Source organism: Eptesicus fuscus, chromosome 5 (genome assembly GCF_027574615.1).
Source record: "Eptesicus fuscus isolate TK198812 chromosome 5, DD_ASM_mEF_20220401, whole genome shotgun sequence".
Lineage (NCBI taxonomy): Eukaryota > Metazoa > Chordata > Mammalia > Chiroptera > Vespertilionidae > Eptesicus > Eptesicus fuscus.
Window position 1 is genome coordinate 106,143,629 of NC_072477.1, and position 23,493 is coordinate 106,167,121.

General features: G+C 41.2%; 1 protein-coding gene and 2 pseudogenes across 4 annotated transcripts in view; 2 read left to right on the forward strand and 1 right to left on the reverse strand.

Annotated features, from left to right (window-relative positions):
* Positions 1-23,493, forward strand: part of PTPN9 (protein tyrosine phosphatase non-receptor type 9) — a 126,941-nt gene that overhangs the window by 26,319 nt on the left and 77,129 nt on the right. For all 4 annotated transcript variants that reach the window (XM_028133409.2, XM_054716670.1, XM_008157051.3 and 1 more), the window contains exons 3-4: positions 16,543-16,632; positions 17,319-17,443. In XM_028133409.2, the coding sequence (XP_027989210.2) occupies positions 16,543-16,632; positions 17,319-17,443 (215 nt within the window). The remainder of the gene's footprint in view (positions 1-16,542; positions 16,633-17,318; positions 17,444-23,493) is intronic.
* On the reverse strand, positions 1,838-4,184 carry LOC103300201 (nucleolin-like; annotated as a pseudogene).
* Positions 4,719-9,507, forward strand: LOC129149189 (60S ribosomal protein L17-like; annotated as a pseudogene).

Below are 23,493 nucleotides of genomic sequence, written 5' to 3' on the forward strand. Positions count from 1 at the left end.
TGGTTTGGCTCGGTGGATAGAGCGTCGGCCTGCAGACTGAAGGATCCCAGGTGCGATTCCGGTCAAGGCACATGCCTGGGTTGCAGGCTCGATCCCCAGTGTGGGGCGTGAAGAAGGCAGCCAATCAATGATTCTCTCTCAACATTGATGTTTCTATCTCTCTCTCTCCCTCTCCCTTCCTCTCTGAAATCAATAAAAATATATTTTAAAAGAAAAAGAATGAATAGGGCCCTGGCTGGTTTGCTCAGTGGTTAGAGTGTTGGCCCTCAGACCAAAGGGCCACTGGTTTGATTCCCAACCTAGGGCACGTATCTCAGTTGCTGGTTCGGTCCCTGGCCCGAGTCGGGGCACAAGAAGGAGGTAACCATTCGATGTGTCTCTCCCATTAATGTTTCTCTCTCTCCCCCTTCCTCTCCCTCCCTTCCACTCTCTCTAAAAAAGTAAATCAATGGAAAAAATATCCTCAAGTGAGGATTCAAAAAAAAAAAAGAAGAATGAGTAGGAATCAGACAGGGAGATAAAGCTTGCAAAAGTGTGGCAGAGAGAACAGCAAGTTTCAGATACCCAGAGAGAAATTGAGCTGAGGAGAAACACTAAGTGGGAGTAGGGGTAAGGCAAGAGTTTGAGCAGCAGAGGTAAACAAGGCCAGATAAGGGAGTATCTATCTGCTTTTTCTTAAGGGTAGAGAAATTCATTGAAGGTATAAACAGCAGAATGACTTGATCAGATTTGTATTCTGGAAAGATTTTTCTCTCTGTACTTTAGAAAAGGGATCATAATGGTTATACTGAAGACAGACCAAATTAAAAGGCTCTTGTACTTATAGGAAAAGAGATTATTGTGGTGTCTTTAGGCGTAGGGTCAAGTGGGCAGATTCTAGAAGTAAGATTGGTAGGACAGTGTTGCTTAAACTGATGTGTGAGGCAAGAGGAGACTAGGGTTCTAGGTATCTGCCTTGAATGACAGGGTACATGGTGGGGGCATTCACTAAATAGGAGACACTGAAGGGTGCAGGTATATGGACAGAGAAGGTCATGAGTTTAGTTTGGCCATGTTAAGTTTGAAGTGCCATTGGGATATCTAAATAGACTTGTCCTCTAAGCAGTTGGAATATGCATTTAGAGTTCAGAAAAGAAATCTGGATACAAGTAGAGCTTTTGGAGTGACCAAAGTAGAGCTGAATATTGGAGCCATGAGAATGGGTGTGGTCATTCTGGAGAGTGTGAGGAATAGGAAGACATGTAGGGCAGAATCTCACCTCAGACTTTTTGTTTTTCTTGGTTGAAAAGTTGTTTTTTTAGGTTGAATTTGAATGCTTTATGTAGGGCATGCACTCTCCTGTGATCCCACCACTGACACAGCCTTCATTTGCTACTGAAGGCATTTGAATTTGCTTTTAGAGAAGGATTAGGAAGACCTGGTTTGTTTTATTTTATTCTATTTGTTTTCAGAGTTTAGGACTTTTAATTTGTCCCAAAGCTGCTGAAGCAAAATCATGATAAGACATTTTGCTTTCCATTATACCCCCAACACACACACACAAAAACTATTTGTTGGAAAAAAATGGTTTTGTACACGGGAAGAAACAGCATAAATTCAAAACTGACAGATAAGGCTTAGCTCTATCACTCATCTCTTTAAAAAGTTTATACGAATATCTAGTCAAAACCAACACCAACAGGGTATCTCCTTTGAAATGTTATCTAAATGGATTTCCAAGTAGACCACAGGACTGTGTACTATCTTGGAATAGCCTTAGAAGGCTCTGTCATTGATCAGGTAACAGAGTAAAAACACCAGAGTCCTTCTTTCAAATGGAAGAGAGGGGTAGAAGAAACTATTCAAACTTCGTCTTCTTTCCTTGTGACTTGTGATCTCCTCCTCCTCTGCCTCCTCAGAATCCTCCTCTACCTCCAAAACCTCCCCAACCTCCCCAACCTCCCCAGCTTCTGCCACCAAATCCACCTTAGCCTCTTCTGCCACCACCTCTGCTTCCGCCTCAATTCCCAAAGCCACCTTTACCCTTGGGCTGGGCCCAGTCCAAACTAACTTTGTTTTAATCAATTTCACTGCCTTCCATGGCCTCCGTGGTGGCTTTGGCGTCTTCTTCACTGTTGAAGTCTACAAAGCCAAGCCCTTTGGAAAAGGCTGTCTCGCGGTTGGTGTCTATGCTTGCCTGGGCAGAGCCATCAGATGACTCCTTCAATGTCTCCTCTGTAGTCTCCTCGGACAGACCTTTGACAAACAGAGTTTTGGATGGCTGGCTTCTTGCATTAGGCGATCCCCTGGGTCCTTGCAATTTCAGCCTGATTGCTCTGCTCTCGGTTTCTCTTTTATTACAGGAATTTAAAGCTTCTTTAGCATCTTCAAATAAAGCAAATTGTATAAAATGCACACCCTTTAGATTTGCCAGTTTGGTTCTGGGGCACTTTGATAAAAGCTGCCTTCTCAAATACTTCCTGAAGAGTTTCTTCTCTTGCACTGTAAGAAAGGTTGCTTAAAACCAGTGTTTTTGATTCACCACTCCAAGTGCTATTCTTTCAACCTCTATGGTCTTGATTTTGACTTTCCTCTCCCATATAGCACAGGGAAGTGGATCGCCCATCCATTTCTGTTCTCTGCTTTTCTTCCAAAGCTTTCTCTGCATTAGCTTCTGTCTTAAATTCAATATAAGCAATCCCTTTAGTCTTTCCACCCTTGCTGACTAATATGATCTCCACAGCATCTTCAAACACGTCTTTTAATTCGTCCTGAGGAACTTTATGAGGCAGAATTGTTCTTGCATCTCGATCTTTTTTACTGTCCTTTCCCTTTGGTTTTTCTAGTTCAATTTCATTGCCAAAGACTTTTTTTTATTGTTATTTTTTAAATATATTTTTTATTGATTTCAGAGAGAGGAAGGGATAGGGAGAGAAAGATAGAAACATCAGTGATGAGAGAGAATCATTGATTGCCAGCCTCCTGCAGGCCCCACATGGGGAACCAAGCCTGCAACCCAGGCATGTACCCTAACCAGAATTGAACTGTGACCTCCTGGTTCATAGGTTGATGCTCAACCACTGAGCTAGGCCGGCTTTTTCCAGCAGTTCCAGCTTCTTCAAAATCCACATAGCCAGACTTCCTAGACACACTAATTCTGACATCCACAATAGAAAGATCATTAAAAAAAATAAAAAAATATAAAATATATATATATTTTTAGAGAGGAAGAGAGAGATAGAAATATCAATGATGAGAGAGAACCGTTGATTGACTACCTCCCATACGCCCCCCACTGGGGATCGAGCCTGCAACCCGGGCACATGCCCTTGACTGGAATCAAACCCAAGACCCTTCAGTCCGCAGGCCGACACTCTATCCACTGAGCCAAACCACCTAGGTCGCAAGATCATTTTTACCAAAAATGTCACTGATACTTGTTTTTAATTCAGGAGCAGATTTGCTGAAGTTCAGGTTTCCAACAAAGAGATTGAAAGCCATAGTTGGTTCTGTGGCTTCCGCTTTCTCTTTGGCCATTTCCTTCTTTTGTTTCCCAGGTGCTTCTATGATAGGCTCTTCCTCCTCCTATTCATCCTCCTCATCATCATCTTCCTCATCATCATCTTCATCGTCCTCCTTTCATCATCGTCTTTGTCTTCATCCTCAGCAGATTTTGGCCTTCACGGGAACAACTATTATAGGAGCTTTCTTGCCTTTGGCTGGTGCAATCTCCATAGGTTCTTCTTCAGAGTCATCTTCTTTGTCATTATCCTCATCTTCATCACCATCTTCATCCTCACCTTCCTCTTCACTGTCATCATCATCTTCCTCAGCACTGTATTCCTTCTTGGCGTTCTTGCCATTCTTTGCTCCCTTGACTGGGGTGGCTGCTCCCTTCTTACCAGGGATTGCTACAAACGCTTTGCCTGCTGTACCTTTCTTCTTGCCAGGTGTGGCTAATGCTTTGGCTGGTGTAACTGCTGCCTTTTTGCCAGGGGTGACAACTGCTTTTTTTGCCTGGTGTGGCAATTACAGTCTTTTTTGTTTGGGAAACCATCACCTTCTTTCCCTGGAGTTGTGGTAGCCTTCTTGCCTTTTTTTCTGCTTTCGTCTTCTTCATCTTTACTATCTTCTACTTCCTTTGGAGGAGGAGCAATTTTCTTGGGGTCACCTTGATTTTAATCTTCCTTTGCGAGCTTCACCATGATGATGGCTTATGACGGTGGAATGTGTGGTGATGAGTGGCACAGATGTGCCCAGAGGAACCAAACAACATCGATGGTAGTGAAGAACTGGAGCGTGTATGTTTCGCTACCAGGTAGAGCTCGAGACTGAGTTGAAAGCTGGTTTGTTTTATTCATCATCATATTCCTAGCACTTAGTTCAGTGCCTGGCACATAATAGTTTGCAGAATAAATGAATGAGTCAGTGAGTGAGCAAATGAATGGTGTTGGGGGGAAGCCCACAAAGAGATTTAGAAGGAATAATTGAAGAAATAACAAAACCCAGAAAGTATTCTCTATGAAAGATAGAAAATGCCTCAGGAAGAAGGGAATGTGAGTGGTTAACCTGGTCACATAAAGTAGGACTGAAAATGCCCACTGGATTCAGTGACAGGAAGGTCTTTCTGTAATTAGAGGACATGAGAATGCAGTAGACTGAGCATGAGGGACCTGAAGGTGAGCTTAAATAATCTGGCCATAGCTCTTCCCAAAAGCAGCCTGAGGTGACCTCTGAAAATGGTTTGCTATTCACTTGACCCAGAAAACCCCACAAATCCTTGCAAATCAAGAGGTTCACGTCTTCACATTCACTTTAAGAACACTTGTGAGAACCATTTTGAAGACCTTCAGTGAAAGCTGAACCAGAAATAGCTTGCCAAAAGAATCAAGATGGCGGCATAGGTAACCACCTATACTTGCTGCCTCCCATAACCACATCAAAATTACAACTAAAATACAGAACAAACATCATTCAGAACCCCTGAAAGCTGGCTGAATGGAAGTCCTACAACTAGAGAAGTAAAGAAGAAAGGACATTGACACTAATAGGAGGGGTGGAGGCCCGGAATGGGCTGGTCCAACACCCACATGGGCTACTTTTTTAATTGGGAGGGAGATTGTCTCTGTGGAGGCTGCCCATGAGGAGCAAGAGGTACCAGCCCCACACCAGACTCCCAGCCCAAGGTTCCAAAGCTGGGAAGAGAAGTCCCCGCAACTATGGGCTGTAAAAACCAGTGGGGATTGTGGCTGAGTGACAAGGAGGCTGCTGGAGTCCCAGGTGTTCCATTGAAAGGGCTGGTGCACGAACTTACTCAGGGATCCAGACACCTACGGGGAGGAACAGGATTGTCTGGCATCAGGGCAGGAACTCAGGGATGGCTTTCTCCTAGACAGAGTTGCTCACAAAGGTCTTTATTCCTGTGCTGGGACCTCCCCTGTCACAGGGCTGACTGGCAGCCATATATGAGTCTCCATTAGCCTGGAGTACACTGTTTGGTCCGCCCTCGGGATTCTTTGGGATTCCCTGTGACCATGCCCCATCCAATTTGCAGCCCCGCCCAAGCTGTTTACAGCACCTTTTACATATGAATGGTCTGTTCTGGCTCAGGCTTCAGACTCTGCTAAAATCTCTCAAACAAGCTGCAGCTGGTGACAGCTTGCCCCAAACCTATCATTAAAAGGCCCAAGACCCGGAACTAGCACCAGACTGCTTTACTTCACAGCTGGGCCTCGCCTAGCACCTCCGAGCCCAATACAAATAGCAAATAGCCGTCTGCAAATACATCTTTAGCTCCTGCTGGGTGGCCCCAGACAGTGGCTGACTTTGCACCTCCCTGGAGGCCACAGAGCCAGTGAACCCAGTGGACAGCTTCAGACCATAGCAGTTTACAACTCTACACAACCACAAGCGAGACACACAAGAGGCAGACTCAGTGAGCACCAAAGCTCCTCATAAGCAAATCCTGTTCCACAGGGGTTGTTTCCTGCACAGCAGCTCAGCTGTTCCTCACAGCCAATTGTCCTGGGGGTCAACTCCTCCAAGTGACACTAACAACAATCAAGGCTCAACTGCAACAGGACAGTGCACACAGCCCACACAGGGGTGCACCTAGAATGCTCAGGTCAGGTGACTGAGGAGGCTGAGCCACTGGGCCCTACAGGACACCTATTACACAAGGCCACTCTACCAATTCCAGGAGACATAGCAGCACTACCTAATACATAAAAACAAACACAGGGTAGCAGCCTAAATGAGGAGACAAAGAAACGTCACAAATGAAAGAAATGGAACCATGGTTATAAGGTTACTCAAGGATCTTCATGAGACTTTCAAGAATCTTAGTAAGAATTTTAAAGACATGAAAAAGGAGCAGTCAGAAATTAAGCATAAACTAACTGAAATAAAGAATCATTTACAGCCTGGCAGGCGTGGCTCAGCAGTTGAGCATTGACCCAAGAACCAAGAGGTTGCAGGTTTGATTCCTGGTCAGGGCACATGCTTGAGGTTGTGGGTTCGGTCCCCAGTAGGGGGCATGCAGGAGGCAGCCAATCAGTGATTCTCTCTCATCATTGATGGTTCTATCCCTTCTCTGAAATCAATAAAAATATATTAAAAAAAGAATCATTTACAGGGATTCAACAGTAGAGGATTCTGAGAGTCAAGTCAATGATTTGGAATATGAGGAAGCAAGAAATACCTAATTGGAAGAGCAAAAAGAAAAAAGAATAAAAAAATATGAAGTTAGTGTAAGGAGCCTCTGGGGCAACTTCAAGCGTATCAACATTTGCAATATGTAGGTGCCAGAAGGAGAAGAGAGAGAGCAAGATATTGAAAATCTATTTGAAGAAATAATGGTAGAAAACTTCCCCTATCTGGTGAAAGAAATAGACTTACCAGCACAGAGTCCCAAACAAGAGGAACCCAGCCCTACCTGGTTTGGCTCAGGGGTTAGAGCATTGGCCTGCGGACTGAAGGGTCCCAGGTTCGATTTCGATCAAGGGCACATACTAGGGTTGTGGGCTCAATCTCCAGTAGCAAGTGGGCAGGAGGCAACCGGTCAATGATTCTCATCATTGATGTTTCTATCTCTCCTTCTCCCTTTCTCTCTCTGAAATCAATAAAATATATACATACAAAAAAACAAAACAAAAGAATAACCCAAAGAGGCCCACACCAAGATATATCATAATTAAAATGCCAAGGGCAAAAGACAAAGAGAGAATCTTACAAGCAGCAAGAGAAAAACAGTTAGTTACCTACAAGGGAGCTCCCATACGATTATCAGCTAATTTCTCAACAGAAACCAAGCAGGCCAGACGGGAGTGGCAAGAAATATTCAAAGTGATGAATAGCAGGAACCTACAACCAAGACTACTTTACCCAGCAAAGCTATCATTCAGAATTGAAGGGCAGATAAAGAGCTTCACAGATAAGAAAAAGCTAAAGGAGTTCATCACCACCAAACCAGTATTATATGAAATGCTGAAAGGTATTCTTTAAAAAGAGGAAAAAGAAGAAAGATAAAAAATTATGAACAACAAATACATATCTATCAACAAGTGAATCTAAAAGTCAAGTGAATTAAAAATCTGAGGAACAGAATAAACTGGTGAACTTAATAGAATCAGAGGCATAGAATGGGAGTGGATTGATAATTCTCAGGGGGAAAGGGGTGTCTGTGTGGGGAGTACGGGAAGAGACTGGACAAAAATCATACACCTATGGATAAGGACAGTGGCGGGGGAGGTAAGGGAAGAGGGGAGGTAAGGGAAGAGGAGGGGTGAGAACTGGGTGGTGGGGAGATATGGGGGGGAAAAGGAGAAACAATTGTAATCTGAACAATAAAGATTCATTAAAATAAATAAAAATAAATAAATAAATAAATAAAATAAAATGCCAAGGGTTAAAGACAAAGAGAGTATCATTTTTTTTAAGTGCTGTGCATTTAGATGTTTTTTGTTTTTGTTGTTGTTGTATTTTTATTGATTTCAGAGAGGAAGGGAGAGGGAGAAAAAGAGAAACATCAATGATGAGAGAGAATCATCGATTGGCTGCCTCCTGCATGCCCCCTACTGGGGATTGAGCCCACAACTTGGGCATGTGCCCTTGACTGGAATCGAACCTGGGACCCTTCAGTCAGCAGACCGATGCTCTAGCCACTGAGCCAAATCAGCTAGGGCCAAAGAGAGAATCTTAAAAGCAGCAACAGAAAAGCTGTCAGTTGCCTACAAGGGAGCACCCATAAAACTGTCAGCTGATTTCTCAACAGAAACTATGCAGGCCAGAAGCGGGTGGCAAGAAATATTCAAAGTGATGAATAGTAAGATCCTACAACGAAGATTATTCTACCCAGCAAAGCTATCATTTAGAAATGAAGGTCACATAAAGAGCTTCACAAACAAGAAAAAGCTAAAGGAGTTCATCACCACCAAACCAATATTACATGAAATGTTATAGGGTATTCTTTAAGAAGAGGAAGAAGAAGGAGAAGAAAATGAAGAGATTAAAAATATGAACAATTAAATGGTAACAAATATATATATATATATATATATATATATATATCTCAATAACTGAATCTAAAAATAAAAATCAACAAACAAGACATCTAATGAACAAAATAAACTGGTGAATACAATAGAACTAGAGGCATGAAAGCATGGAAATGACTGATGAATCTCAGAGGGAAGGGGAGGGGTGGGGACGGGAAGAGATTAACCAAAGATCTTACCTATGGACACACAGAGTAGGGTGGTGAAGGGCCGGAGTGGGAACTGTGTGGAGGGGGTCAATAGGGGGGAAAAGAGGGACATGTGTAATACTCTCAACAATAAAGATTTTAAAAAACACACACACCACTAAAAATAAAAAACAACACTTATGAAACTTTGCAAGCAATCAAGGCTTTGTGTATTTGAAAAGCCCCCAAGTACCTGAACGATGTCACTTTACAGAAGCAATATGTGCCATTTCGTTGTTACCGTGGTGCAGTTGGTAGGTGTGCCCAGGCCAAACATGGGGCTGGACACAGGGGGAGTGGCCCAAATAGAGGGCTGGATTTCTGCTGCACACGCTTAAAAATGCAGAGAGTGATGCTGAACTTCAGGGTTTAGATGTAGATTCTCTGGTCATTGAGCACATCCAGGTGAACAGAGCTCCCAGGATGCAGCGCAGAACTTACGGAGCTCATGGGCAGATGAACCCATACACGAGCTCTCCCGGCCACACTGAGATGATCCTCACTGCAAGGAGCAGACTGTTCCTAAACCAGAGCAGGAGGTTGCACAGAAGAAAAAGATATCCCAGAAGAAACTGAAGAAAAAATTATGGCCCTGGAGTAAATTCAGCATGAAGTAATTACTAATAAAAGTTTTTAAAAAAACAAATAATCTGGCCGTGGAAAATGATATCATGGTAGCTGTTGTTGCAGAGGATATCAAAGAGAGGGGTGACTTTTGTTTTTAAATTGATGTGAGAGAGAGAGAGAGAGGGAGAGAGAAAGAAAGAAAAAGAAACATCGATTTGTTCCACCTATTTATGCATTCATTGGTTGATTCTCCTTTGTGTCCTGACCAGGGATCTAACTTGCAGTCTTGGTATATCCAGATGATGCTCTAACCAACTGAGCTATCCGGCCAGGGTGAGGGGTGACTCTTATTTACAACAGGATAAGCCTGTGCCTGGAAGATATATGAGGATGTCTGCTCCCAGACCCTTTTTGAGTACATATTTTAACATCCTGGTGCAATATCTGTGCTGCTACTTATTTAAGAACTTTGACTCTGACACTAATGATACATACTGATTGGTCTTAAGAATCAGGATTCCCAGTGAGTCAAAGAAAACTATTCTACCTAAGAGACTGACCAGGTGTCACTGGACAGGAATTTTGATAAAACTCAGTTGGCCTGCAAGAGGGTTAAAAAGGAATTTATGGTTTGGTTAGTTGACTTGTAAAGTCCCTTATCTTGAAATTTGGTGATTACATAAAGTTGTCCTAGATATACAGAATTTTTAAAAAAATCTTTATTATTAAAAGTATTATATATATCCCCTTATTTCCCCTATCGACCCCCTCCAGCCCACCCTCATTCACCACATCAGGCCCTCACCACCCCACTGTCTGTGTCCATGGGCCATGCATATATGCATACAAGGTCCATGGTTGATTACCTCCCACCCACCCACCCTCCCCCACTTTCCCTACAAGATTTCGCACTCTGTTCCATGCTTCCATGTCTCTGGATCCACTCTGTTCATCAGTTTATTTTGTTACTGATTCCATATATGAGTGAGATTATGTGGTACTTGTTTTTTCGCTGATTTATTTCACTTAGCACGATACTCTTCAGGTCCCTGCATGCTGTCTCAAAGGGTAAGAGATTCTTCTTTTTACTTCTGCATAGTATTCCATGGTATAAATGTCCCTCAACTTTTGTATCCATTCATCTACTGATGGGCACTTGGGCTGTTTCCAGATCTTAGCTATTGTAAATTGTGCTGCTAAGAACATAGGTGCATATTTTCTTTCTGATGGGTGTTTTGGGTTTTTTAGGATATATTCCTAGAATTGGGATCATGGTAAAATGGAAGTTCCATATTTAATTTTTAGAGGAAACTCCATACTGTTTTTCATAATGGCTGCATCAGTCTGCATTCCCACCAGCAGTGCACTAAGGTTCCCTTTTCTCCTCATCCTTGCCAGCTCTTGTCATTTGTTGATTTAAAAAATATATATATTTTTATTGATTTCAGAGAGGAAGGGAGAGGAAGAGAGAGATAGAAACATCAATGATGAGAGAGAATCATAGACCAGCTGCCTCCTGCATGCCCCCTACTGGGAATGGAGCTCATAACCCGGGCATGTGCCCTTGACCAGAATCGAACCCGTGATCCTTCAGGCCACAGGCTATCCACTGAGCCAAACAGGCTAGGTCTTTTTTTTTTTTTTTAAATATATTTTTATTGATTTCAGAGAGGAAGGAAGAGGGAGTGAGAGTTAGAAACATCAATGATGAAAGAGAATCTTCGATCAGCTGCCTCCTGCACACCCCCTACTGGGGATCGAGTTCATAGCCCAGGCATGTACCCTTGACCTGAATCGAACCTGGGACCCTTGAGTCCACAGGCCACCACTCTATCCACTTAGCCAAACCAGCTAGGGCTGTTGATTTGTTGTTAGTAGACATTCTGACAGGTGTGAAGTGATACCTCATTGTCGTTTTAATTTGCATCTTTCTGATGATCAGTAATTTTGAGCATTTTTTCTCTTGACCATCTGTATGTCCTCTTTGGAGAAGTGTCTATTTAGTTTCTTTGCCCATTTTTTAGTTGGATTGTCTTCTTTTTGTTAAGTTGCATGAATTCCTTAAATATTTTGGATATTAACCCTTTATCAGATGTATCATTGCCAAATATGTTCACCCATATAGTGGGCTCCCATTTCATTTTGTTGCTGGTTTCTTTTGCTGTGCAGAAACTTTATTTTGATGTAGCCCTATTTGTTCATTTTCTCCTTAGTTTCCTTTGCCCTAGGTCCAGTGGTCGGCAAACTCATTAGTCAACAGAGCCAAATATCAACAATACAGCGATTGAAATTTCTTTTGAGAGCCGAATTTTTTAAACTTAAACTTCTTCTAATGCCACTTCTTCAAAATAGACTCGCCCAGGCCAGTGGTATTTTGTGGAAGAGCCACACTCAAGGGGCCAAAGAGCCGCATGTGGCTCGCGAGCCGCAGTTTGCCAACCACGGCCCTAGGAGATTATCTGTAAACATTTTGCTAGGAGAGATGTCTGAGATTTTGCTGCCTATGGTTTCTTCTAGGATTTTTGTGGCTTCCTGACTTACATTGAAGTCTTTTATCCATTTTGAGTTTATTCTTGTGTATGCTGTAAGTTGGTGGTCTAGTTTCATTTTTTTGTATGTATCTGTCCAATTTTCCCAGCACCATTTATTGAAGAGACTGTCCATTGTATGCTCTTGCCTCCTTTGTCAAATATTAATTGAGTATAATGGCTTGGGTCAATTTCTGGGTTCTCTGTTATTTTCCATTGGTCTATATGCCTGTTCTTGTGCCAGTACTGGCTGTTTTGATTACGGTGGCTTTGTAGTATAACTTGAAATCTGGTATTGTGATTCCTCCAACTTTGTTCTTCTTTCTCAAGTTTGCTGTGGCTATTCAGAGTCTTTTTTGTTGTTGTTGTTCCATATACATTTTTGGAGTATTTGTTGTAGGTCTGTGAAATATGCTGTTGGTATTTTAATAGAGATTGGATTGAATCTGTAGATTGCCTTGGGGTCGTATGGACATTTTAATGATATTGATTCTACCAATCCATGAATATAATATATTCTTCCACTTGTTTACAGCTTCTATCTCTTTTTGTTTTTTCAGGTTTTAAAACTTTTTATTTGCATATTAAAAATCTGTGCATTCCAATAATTAAAATCATTTGAACAACAAATAAATGGCACTCTGGTTAAACTGCATTTTACAGCCCCTGGGACATGTTGGACCAGCTTAGTTTTTACTCTAGATTTTACCGTTGTCCTACCCAGCTCGTTCCTTCACCAACATGCAAGTTCTTCTCTTCCCCGCCAGCCAGCCGGGCAGATGGGAGCGGCAGGGGCGGCCTTAGTTGTCAGTAGTGCTGATGTGAAAAGGGGCAGCACAGTCACTTAACCTGATCCAGCCTCTCTGCATCTTACACAGTTAGACTGCTAAAGGAGTAAAATGAGAAGGCAGTGCTTGTGGAATGTACAGTGCACATTGGCGGCGCGTGCCTCATTACCATTCGCCTGCTTGTTTCTCCTGTTCAGTTGTTTCTTTTGAAGACACTGGGTTTTTCTCTTGCGTTTCTGTCTTCTTCAATTTCGAATTTTTCAATCTCAGCCATATCGCAGAGGAAGCCGAGTGAGGTGCGTGAACGAGAGGAGTCCGAACTGTACGAATACAGATCTTTTGACTCCTGGTTAAGATTATTCCTAAGTGTTTTAATTGCAGTGGTAAATGGGATTGCTTATTTATTTTCTCTTTCTGAGAATCCATTATTGGTGTATAAAAAGGCCATCGATTTTTGGCCTTGCATCCCTGGAATAAATCCCACTTGGTCATGGTGTATGATCTTTTTCATATATTGCTGGATCTGATTTGCTAATATTTTCATGAGGATTTTAGCATCTATGTTCATCAGGAATATTGGCCTGTAATTCTCTTTCTTTATAGTGTCTTTATCTGGTTTTGGAATTAGGATAATGCTGGCCTCATAAAAAGAGCTTGGAAGTGTTCCTTCCTCTTGGATTTTTTGGAATAGTTTGAGGATAATAGGTGTTAGTTCTTCTTTAAATGTTTGGTAAAACTCCTCTGTGAAACGATCCAGATTTAGGTTTTTGTTTGCTGGGAGTTTTTTTGATTACTGCTTCTATTTCATCAGTTGTTATTGGTCTACTCAGGTTTTCTGATTATTCCTGACTCAGTTTTGGGAGATTGTAGTTTTCTAGGAATTTGTCTATTTCATCCACATTGTCCAGCTTGTTGGCATATAGTTGTCTATAGTATTTGCTTAAAATCCTTTGTATTTTTGTGGTCTCAGTGGTTACTTCTCCACTTTCTTTCTGATTTTATTTGTTTTGGTCCTCACTCTTTGTTTCTTGATGAGTCTGGCTCAGTTCATCAATTTTGTTTATCCTTTCAAAGAACCAGCTCTTGGTTTCATTGATTTTTAGTTTTTGTTCTAATCTTTATTATTTCATTCCTTCTGCTTACTCTGGGCTTTTCTAGTTCTTTTAGTTTTAGGGTTAAATAGTTTATTTATGTTTATCCTGTTTTTTTGAAGTAGGCCTGTAGTGCTATGAACTTCCCTCTCAGGACTGCTTTTGCTGTGTCCCAGGTGTTTTGGGTCATTGTGTGTTCATTTTTATTTGTTTTCAGGAGTGTTTTGATTTTCTTATTGATATCATTTAATAATATGCTATTTACCCTCCATGTGTTTGAATGTTTTGGGGTGTTTTGACTGTAGTTGATTTCTAATTTCATTCCACTGTGATCAGAGAAGATGCTTGATATGATTTGAATCTTCTTGAACTTGTAGAGACTTACTTTGTGTCCTGACATGATCCATCCTTTGTATTTGTGAATGATCCATGTGCACTTGAAAAGAATGTATATTCTGCAGCTTTGGGGTGAAATGTTCTATAAATGTCAATTAACTCCATCTGATCCAGTGTGTCCTTTAGAATCACTAGTTCCTTGTTAATTTTTTGTGTGGAAGATCTATCCAGTGAAGTCAGCAGGGTGTTAAAGTCTCCTACTATGACTGTATTATTGTTGATCTCTCCCTTAAAGTCCTCTAGATGTTTGTTTTTTTTTTTTTTTTTTTTAATATATTTAGGTGCTCCTTTATTTGGGAGCATATTTGTTTACCAGGGTTATATCCTCTTGTTGGATGGATCCCTTTAGTATTATGTAGTGACCTTTGTTGTCTCTTGTGATGGCCTTCATTTTAAGTCTATTTTGTCAGATACGAATATTGCTACTCCAGCTTTTATTTCTTTTCATTTTGTATGGAAACATTTTTTTCCATCCCTTCACTCTCATCCTGTGTGTGTCTTGTCCCAAGGTGGGTCTCTTGTAGATAGCATATATTTGGTCATGTTTTTCAGCTACCCTATTTCATTTGGAGCATTTAATATATTTACACTTAAGGTTATTATTGATAGGTTTTTATTTATTGCCATTTTAATTCTGTATGCCTAGATTTCTCTCTCTATTTCTTCTTCTCATTACAGCAGTCCCTTTAGCATTTTTTGTAATGCTGGCTTGGTGGTGATGTACTCCTTTAGCCTTTTTTTTTTGTCTGGGAAGTTCGTTATCTCACCATCCACTTTGAATGATAGTCTTGCTGGATATAGTAATCTTGGTTTCAGATCCTTGCTTTCCATTACCTTGAGTACTTCATGCCATTCCCTTCTGGCCTGTAGTGTGTCTAATGAGAAATCAGGTGTCAGCCTTATGGGAGCTCCTTTGTAGGTTTGCTTTTCTCTTGCTGCCTGTAAGATTCTCTCTTTACCTTTAACTTTTTGCATTTTAATTAGGATGTGTCTGGCCATGGAACTGTTTCAGTTCTTCCTTGAGACTCTCTATGGCTCCTGAATTTGTGTGACTTTTTTCTTCTGCCATTATTTCTTCAAACATGTTGTCTATCTCTTTCTCCCTCTCTGTCTCTTTTGGCACAGCTACTATTTAAATATTGTTACGTTTCATGTTGTCCCACAAATCTCTTAAGCTGTCCTCTGTGTTTTTTTTTTGTGGGTTTTTTTTTTGTTGTTGTTGTTCTCTGATTGGGTCATTTTTTTCAATCCTGTCTTCTAATTCAGTGATTTGATCCTCCGCTTCCCCATTACACAAGGAATGCTGTGTATTCCTTCTAATATGTCTTTTATTTTTGCCATGTCACTCTTTATTTCCGTTTTTATAGTTACTACATCTTTCCTCATGCTGTTGAGCATCTTTACCATCATTATTCTGAACTCTATATCAGATAATTTTCTTATCTCCATTTCATTTATATCTTCGTCTGGACAATTCTCTTGTTCTTACATTTGGGGTTGTTTCTTTGTATCCTCATTTTGGCTGCCTGTTTGGGTTTGTGACTGTGTATTAGGTAGATCTGCTACACTAACTTCTAGTGCAGAATAGTGTCATTGCTGTTTCTGATTAATTAGATCAGGCAAAGACTCAAATCCTCCAGAGACCTCCACTTCCTACAGGCTGATAGGATTCTGTCTTGAATAGTCCTTAAGTAATCATTCACAGGTGTGGTGAGAGTTTTTTCAACAGGGTGGGGCAATTGCTTCTGCCTGGAGGCTAACTGTCATATTCTGTCTCCTATTGGGCCTTAGAAGTTCACACTTTGGGGCAAGGAGTTTTCCAATATGGTGGATCAACTTTCTTACCCCCAGGCAAAGCCACCTGTATAGCAAATATCTGTGTGAGAAGGATGACTCAGCATAGGAAACCAGGGTGTCTGACTTCTGAGCTTTAAACTCCAGAGCCCCTGATCCTGGCTTCTGCCCACACAGCTCTAGTGCACTCTGCCCTCCCTCTGCCAGAGCACAAGGTGAATGGCTACACACTAAATTTTGTGCTTTGACCCTTTAAGAGGTTGCCTGCATTTCTAGCCATCTCTTCCTGGCAGACAGCAACCCTTGTCTTCCATTGATTATTCTGGAAGTTTTTTTTGTATTGTAGTTGTAATTCCAGTTTGTTCCTGGGAGTGTGTCCATGCAGCATTAACTTACTCTGCCACCATTTTTAATCTCTTAAAAATTAAAAAAATATATATATTTTAAATTTTTAAAATTTTTTTAGGGATAGTGGAAGGGAGCTGGAGAGAGAAACATTGATGTGAGATGAGAGTGAAACATTGATAGACTGCCTCCTGCACAACCCCTACCGGGGAACCTTTTGGTGCATGGGACATCGCACAACCCAACTGAGCCACACTGACTAGGGTGCATAGTATTTTCGTATTAATTTATCTTGTGTGCTTTATTTTTAGGAAACAAGAAGGAAGGAAGGCATTGTGAATCTGAAACCTCATGAAGAACCTCTCCGTTCTGAGATTCTTAGTGGAAAATTCACCATCTTAGTGAGTCTTCATGGACCCCTCTTGTAATGTCTCATTATTTCTTTTTGTAGCTGTTGTCCTCTTTGGACTTTGTTGCTGCATACCTTATCCGAAATCTAGAGAGTTTCTACAGTCAGGAGCAGATGTGAAGCAGCTGTGCAATTTGGCATAAAATTATTCTAGTAATAATTGAAATTATTGAGAATCAGTTGTACTGTAGATTTAGAAAAGTGTTTTTCATTGGTCCATAACAGTCAAGGCCTTTGGAATGAGTATATAATGTGTCAGAAATCCGTCCTATGTTATTGAATGCAAGCTCCAATTAGAAATTATAGCCTTGCAGGTAAGTAATAATGGGTGGATTTTATAGTTTCATCTGCTGTTTGTTTCTTTTGGCATCCTGCCTGGGAAATTAGCTAATCAGCCAGTGTAGACCATATTTTCATTTCTGTAATTGAAGATTTAAGATAATGTGTTTTTCCCTATCACTGAAATATAGTTTGGGGCGGGGGCTTGCTGAGAATCAGTCATGGGATGACATAAACTTTCTTCCCTTCCCTTTCTGAAGCAATTAATGCAAGTCAGAGAAGTATTGCCAGTATCTGTTATCTTCATATCAGAAAGCTGTGTCCAGGATGTAAGAATCTTTAGAGGTTATTGGAATTTTCTATTTGATTTCTAAATACCTTTTGTTTTATTTGCTCTAGGATGTTCGGGACCCAACAGGAGCCTCCATTGCCCTCTTCACTGCCAAATTGCATCATCCCCACAAGTCAGTGCAACATGTGGTACTTCAGGCTCTGTTTTACTTGTTAGACAGAGCTGTGGATAGGTGAGATTATCTTTTAGGTGGTCAACATTCAAATGGGAAAGTGACAGTTCTTGATTTGATAAAACTTAGCAGTGCTTTCCATATGTTTCTCAGATATGTCCTGAGCAGTGTGTGGTATGTATGGAAAATGTCCCATATCCTTAAAGGCTTGGCATGTTTCCAGGTACTATCAAGCTGGTGGTTTTTGTGTATCTTTACCTGCTGTCTCTTTTCAGAATAATAAACTGAGGAAGCAAACTAAATAACAATTTAAAAATATTTCTTTTATTTTTTTGAAAACAGCTTTATTCTACTTGATGGTTGAAGGGTAATTTGGCTGCAGTGGTGTTGTGTACTGTCAGAGTCTGGGCAGTGCTTCCAAGGTCTCCCTGCTGTGTGGCGGATGACGACCCCCCCCCCCCCCTGCTGGGGCTCCTTTTCTTCTTGTGCTGTTGGGCCACCTCTCTGAACCCCCCAGACCAACCTCCACTGTCCCTTAAATTTTTTTTTTTTAATTGATTTCAGAGAGGAAGGAAAAGAGAGAGAGAGACAGAAACATTAATGATGAGAGAGAATCATGATTAGCTGCCCACAATCCGGGCATGTACCCTGACTGGGAATTGAACTGTGACTCCTGGTTCATAGGTCAATGCTCAACTACTTGAACCACCAGGCTGGTCCCCCCCCCCCCTTTTTTTATTTATTTTTTTGTTAATCCTCATTAGAGGATATTTTTCCCATTGATTTTAGAGAGAGTGGGAGGGAGGGAAAGAGGGAGAGAGGAAAAAGAGAGAGAAACATTACTGTGAGAGAGACACATCAATTGGTTCCCTCCCCCATTTGCCCCAAGCAGGGTGGGGAATCTGCAACCAGGTATGTGCCCTTGACTGGAATCGATCCCACGACCCTTCAGTTCCAGGGCTGACCCTCTAACCATTGAGCAACACCAGCCAGGGCAATATTTATTTATTGATTTTAGAGAGAGAGAAACATCAATTTGTTGTTTCACTTATCTGTGCATTCATTGGTTGCTTCTTGTATATGCCCTGACCAGGGGTTGAACCTGCAACCTTGGCATATCAGGATAACACTCTAACCAACTGGGCTACCTGGTCAGGGCCTGTGCTGGTTCTTTTTGTTTACTCTTCCCTGATTGATGACTTTTCAAAACCCTCTGGGGCCTCAGTTTCTTTGTAAAATAGGAATAATGGCATTTAGCTCAGAGGATTTTGACAATAAGGAGTGAAGAGTCCAAAAGTATAAAGTTAAGTAAAATCTTGTTTATCAATAGATAGATAAAAAAAACACACCCAGTTCAGGTTATATCTCTCCCCCTCCAAGGTAAATAATATTATTAATATTCTATAGAAAAGGAAACTGAAGTCCCAGGAAGTTATATGACTCTTTTACAGTTGTCACATATTGGCCCAAGCAGTTCTAAGATCCTGTATATTTTTTCTCTTGGCTAGAGCATTTGTACCCTACTATGTTGTTTTTCTGCTGTACTTTTTACCTCCGTGCTTGCTTTACAGGTTATTATTGCTCTGGATGTTATGGGCTGGTCCTCCGGGTTAGGAGTGGTATTTAGGACTGATACAGGAAGAGAGCTGCACAGCTTTAGTCATACTGTGGATTTAAGGGATGGGAATAGCCAAAGGGTTGTCTCAGTTGAAGCTCTCTGTCTAGTTTACTTGTTACTGCCTTGTTAATGTTATGTTCATAGTATTTAGCTTCTGCTTTTGATGCTTAGCGGGAGATATATCTAAACTACACACAGTATTGTTCTGAAAAGGAGAAGTTACTAAGGAGAGAGGTCCAGTGGTCTCAGGGGCCCAGTACTGCACAATCAGAAGTGTGGAGTGTCTCAGGGTTTTTTTTTGTGATTGGTCTTCAGGCATGATTTCCAGAATATACGTTCCTTTGAAATTCTACTTTAACTCAGGGGAATGAATGAAAGACCCCTTTACCAGAAAATTCAGTATTGGCCTTCCTCCTTGGGCAGCTTAGAGAGTCAAAGCTCTCCTATAGACATGGCAGTAACCAAAGCTTGCTCTTTCCAGTGTGAGTGTTTGATCCCACAGGAGCACCACAAAGGTAAAATCATAACATTTCTCATGATGTTCATTTCTTTCTTAAAAGCCCCTAGTGACTCATTTTTCAGAGGGTGCATAAGAGTTAAAATGTCAACTCTTTTCTCCAAGGAAAATCTTCTCTATAGTGAGAAGAAATTCTTGTTTTCCCATGTTACCTTGAACCAGGATGGAAGAGGAGGAAAGCTCTCCTCTTCATTATATCATGCCCTTTTTTAAGGTCCAACCTCTATGACTGGCCCTGTCACAAATAAAATTCTTATTCTGACTTTAATAGCAGTTATTACTAATACTGATCATTTTGTGTTTAATTATGCATGGCTTTATGATGTTATTTATTTTATATTATTATTATTTTTAAAATCTATTACTAGATTGTAAGCTCCATAAGGGTAGAGTACCTTCTTTTTTAACATTACGTAAGGGAAAATTTCCAAATCTCCCTAGGTGGAGAAGAAATGCTACCATAAATTTCCACATGCCCATCATCCATGGTCTTCAAAGTGATCTGTAACCAATCTTGTTTCATTGATAGTTCCTCACCCACCCCTCCCCTCGATTATTTTGAAGCATGTGAAGGACTGTGTTTTAAACTTCTTGGTGTTACTAGTAGCATCCAGCTCAGGAATCAAATTCAGGAGGGATGCAATTATTCTTAGTAGGGAATAAGCTGTTATTGTAAACCTCATATGCTATACCCAGAAAAGTGAAAATCCTATCCCATTTTTATTTATTTCATGTGCCTTCAAAGGATGAACAGTTTTTGGAAATATAGAACCTGCATCGTTTTGAAGATTGCTTTTTAAAAATTAAATTGCAGCCCTAGCCAGTTTGACTCAGGGGATAGAGCTTCGGCCTGGGGACCAAAGGGTATCGGGTTGGATTCCAGTCATGGGCACGTACCTTGGTTGCATGCTTCTCCCCGGCCTGGGCCCTAGCCAATGCTCTAGCGATATTTCTGTCTGTCTTTCCCTCTCTCTTCCACTCTCTCTAAAAATCAATGGGAAAAAAAATAAATAAAAATCATTGGAAAAAATATCCTCAGGTAAGGATTAAAAAAAAAAAAATACTGCCCTAGCCGGTTTGGCTCCGTGGCTAGAGCTTTGGCCTGCGGACTGAAGGGTCTCGGGTTCGATTCTAGTCAAGGGCACATGCCCAGGTTGCAGGCTCGATCCCCAGTGGGAGGAGGGCGTGCAGGAGGCAGCCAATCAATGATTCTCTCTCATCATTGATGTTTCTATCTCTCCCTCTCCCTTCCTCTCTGAAATCAATTAAAAAATATTAAAAAAAATTAAATTCTATTTCCTCTGGCACTGCCTTCTCTCTTTTCAGTCTCCTGCCTGAAGGTAGGGCTGTGAGGGAAAATCTATAATTCTTTTTTTTTTTTCCTAGCTTTTTTTTTTTTTTTTTAAAATATATTTTATTGATTTTTTACAGAGAGGAAGAGAGAGGGATAGAGAGCTAGAAACATCGATGAGAGAGAAACATCGATCAGCTGCCTCCTGCACATCCCCCACTGGGGATGTGCCTGCAACCAAGGTACATGCCCTTGACCAGAATCGAACCCAGGACCCTTGAGTCTGCAGGCCGATGCTCTATCCACTGAGCCAAACCGGTCTCGGCATATAATTCTTTGAATTTGATCTTTGATGAGCTTGTGAAGAAATGAGAAGTCTCTAGATCTGGATAGTAATTGTGCCATTCGATTAATAGCATCTTTGCTTTTGATGAAGCATAATCTCTCTGGGGTCATAAAAAGAGTCAAGATTTAACATATTAGGGGCTATTTGAAGGGGTGCTAGAGAAACTTGGGTGTACCTCACAATTAGAGATTTTTTAAATACTACTTTGTGAATTGGTGCTTCTGTCTTAGATTTTATTGAAAGGATAAAGGTATAGAGGCTTCCAGGAGGTCATACAAAAAAATTAGTGTACAAAATAACATGACACCCTGATTTCAGGATTGTGTTTTGAGCCAAAATTTGTTCTCAATTTTAAATAAATGTGAAAACTCTTGCAATCACCTGTGAATAGTCTAGTCAAATAATAATTTATTCTGTGTATAGAATAAAACAAGTAAGGATCTGGCTTGGTAGAAGAGGCAACTTTGAAAAGTACTTAGGCATTAAGGCTGCACTGAGGACTACTTTTAATATCTTCATGTGTTCCCAACTTCAATCTGGGAATAGGCTCACCACCTTTCAGTTTACCTTTTTTTGTGTAAGAAAACATTTCTTGGGTAAATTACAGAGGTAGATTCCATTGCTTTTTAGAGAGAGTAGAAGGGACGGGGAGAGAGAGAAATCGATGTGAGAGAGACACATCGATTGGTTGCCTCCTACACGTGCCCTGACCTGCAACCAAGGTATGTACCCTTGGCAGGGAATCAAACCCAGGACCCTTCAGTCCACAAGCTGATGCTCTATCCACTGAGCCAAACAGGCTTGGGCCAATTTACTTTTGAGGATGTTTTCCAAAGACCATTTGTGGGTCCTCTTCCTACAAGTCAGAATATATAAACTCACAGCCATTGAGCTTAGAGTTTGTTGTTGTTGTTGTTTTAGTTTTCCTCAAGTATAATGTGTTTTCTTTTTTTTTAAATATATTTTATTGATTTTTCACAGAGAGGAAGGTAGAGGGACAGAGAGCTAGAAACATCGATGAGAGAAACATCCATCAGCTGCCTCCTGCACACCCCCCACTGGGGACGTGCCCGCAACCAAGGCACATGCCCTTGACCGGAATCGAACCTGGGACCTTTCAGTCCGCAGGCCGACGCTCTATCCACTGAGCCAAACCGGTTTCGGCATAATGTGTTTTCTTAGTGAGAGCTTCCAGTCCACTGGATCACAACTCAGTGACCAGTCATTATGGGCCTGAGTTGCAAGGACTGTGCTAGGGACTGTTGGGGATAATGAGTGAACAAAACACATTTCCACTCTGGGAGAGAAGCAGATAACTATACAAAGGTGGCATATGTTAGGAGCTGTAATAAAGACCCACAGGAAGATTTGTGGGGCTTCCAGAAGGTGAAGTATGGCAGTACATTTGATTATAGTTATAAGGGAGATAGATCTTCATGGAAGAGGAAACTTTTGAGCTGAACATGGAATGTTATAGAATTTGGATAGTCAGAGTCAGAGACATACAAGAGAACAGTTCAAATTTCAATAACCTAGATGCTCTGGAACATTCTCAACTTAGGAGATTTGTACTTGATAAATCTGGACAAATATGCATCAGTAAGTATAATTCCAATTCCATTTCCAACATGTGAGGCTTTTCCCCACACTATCAAGCAGTTCTCCACACCAGCTCAGGGTTCCACACTGCGCCTCAGTTCTGACACTGTCTACCTGGAGATAGCCTCAGGTCCCACAGGGTTAAGGATTTTCAGTCCTAAATACTCTCCTTCTACCCCCTTCAGATACCAATGGCAAGTCCAGGTTGTCACCTCTGCTTCTGACCAATATAGGCTGTGTAGATCAGAGGTTTCTACCACCCATTCCTTGAATTTGATGAATTTGCTAGAATGGCTCACAGAACTCAGAGCAATATTTTACTTAGTAGATTATCGATTTATGATAAAAAGATATAACCCAGGAACAGCCAGATGGAAGGGATGCATAGAGCAAGATATGAAGAAGGTGCACGGAGTTTCCATACCCTCTCTGAGAGAGCCATTCTCCCAATACCTCTCAACATGTTCATCAACTTGGAAGCTCTTTGAACTCCATCCTTCTGAATTTTTATGGAGGCCTCATTACTTAGGTGTGATAGAATAAATCATTATCCATTGGTGATTGAACTCAGTCTCTAGCCCCTCCCCCACTCTTCCTTCCCAGTGTTTGGTTTCCCTGGCAACCAGCACCCATACTTGGTAACTTAGTGACATTCCAGCAGTTACCTCAATAACAACAGACACCTTTATTGAGCTCTTCACTTAGGAAATTCCAAGAGTTTTCAGAATTATGCCAGGAG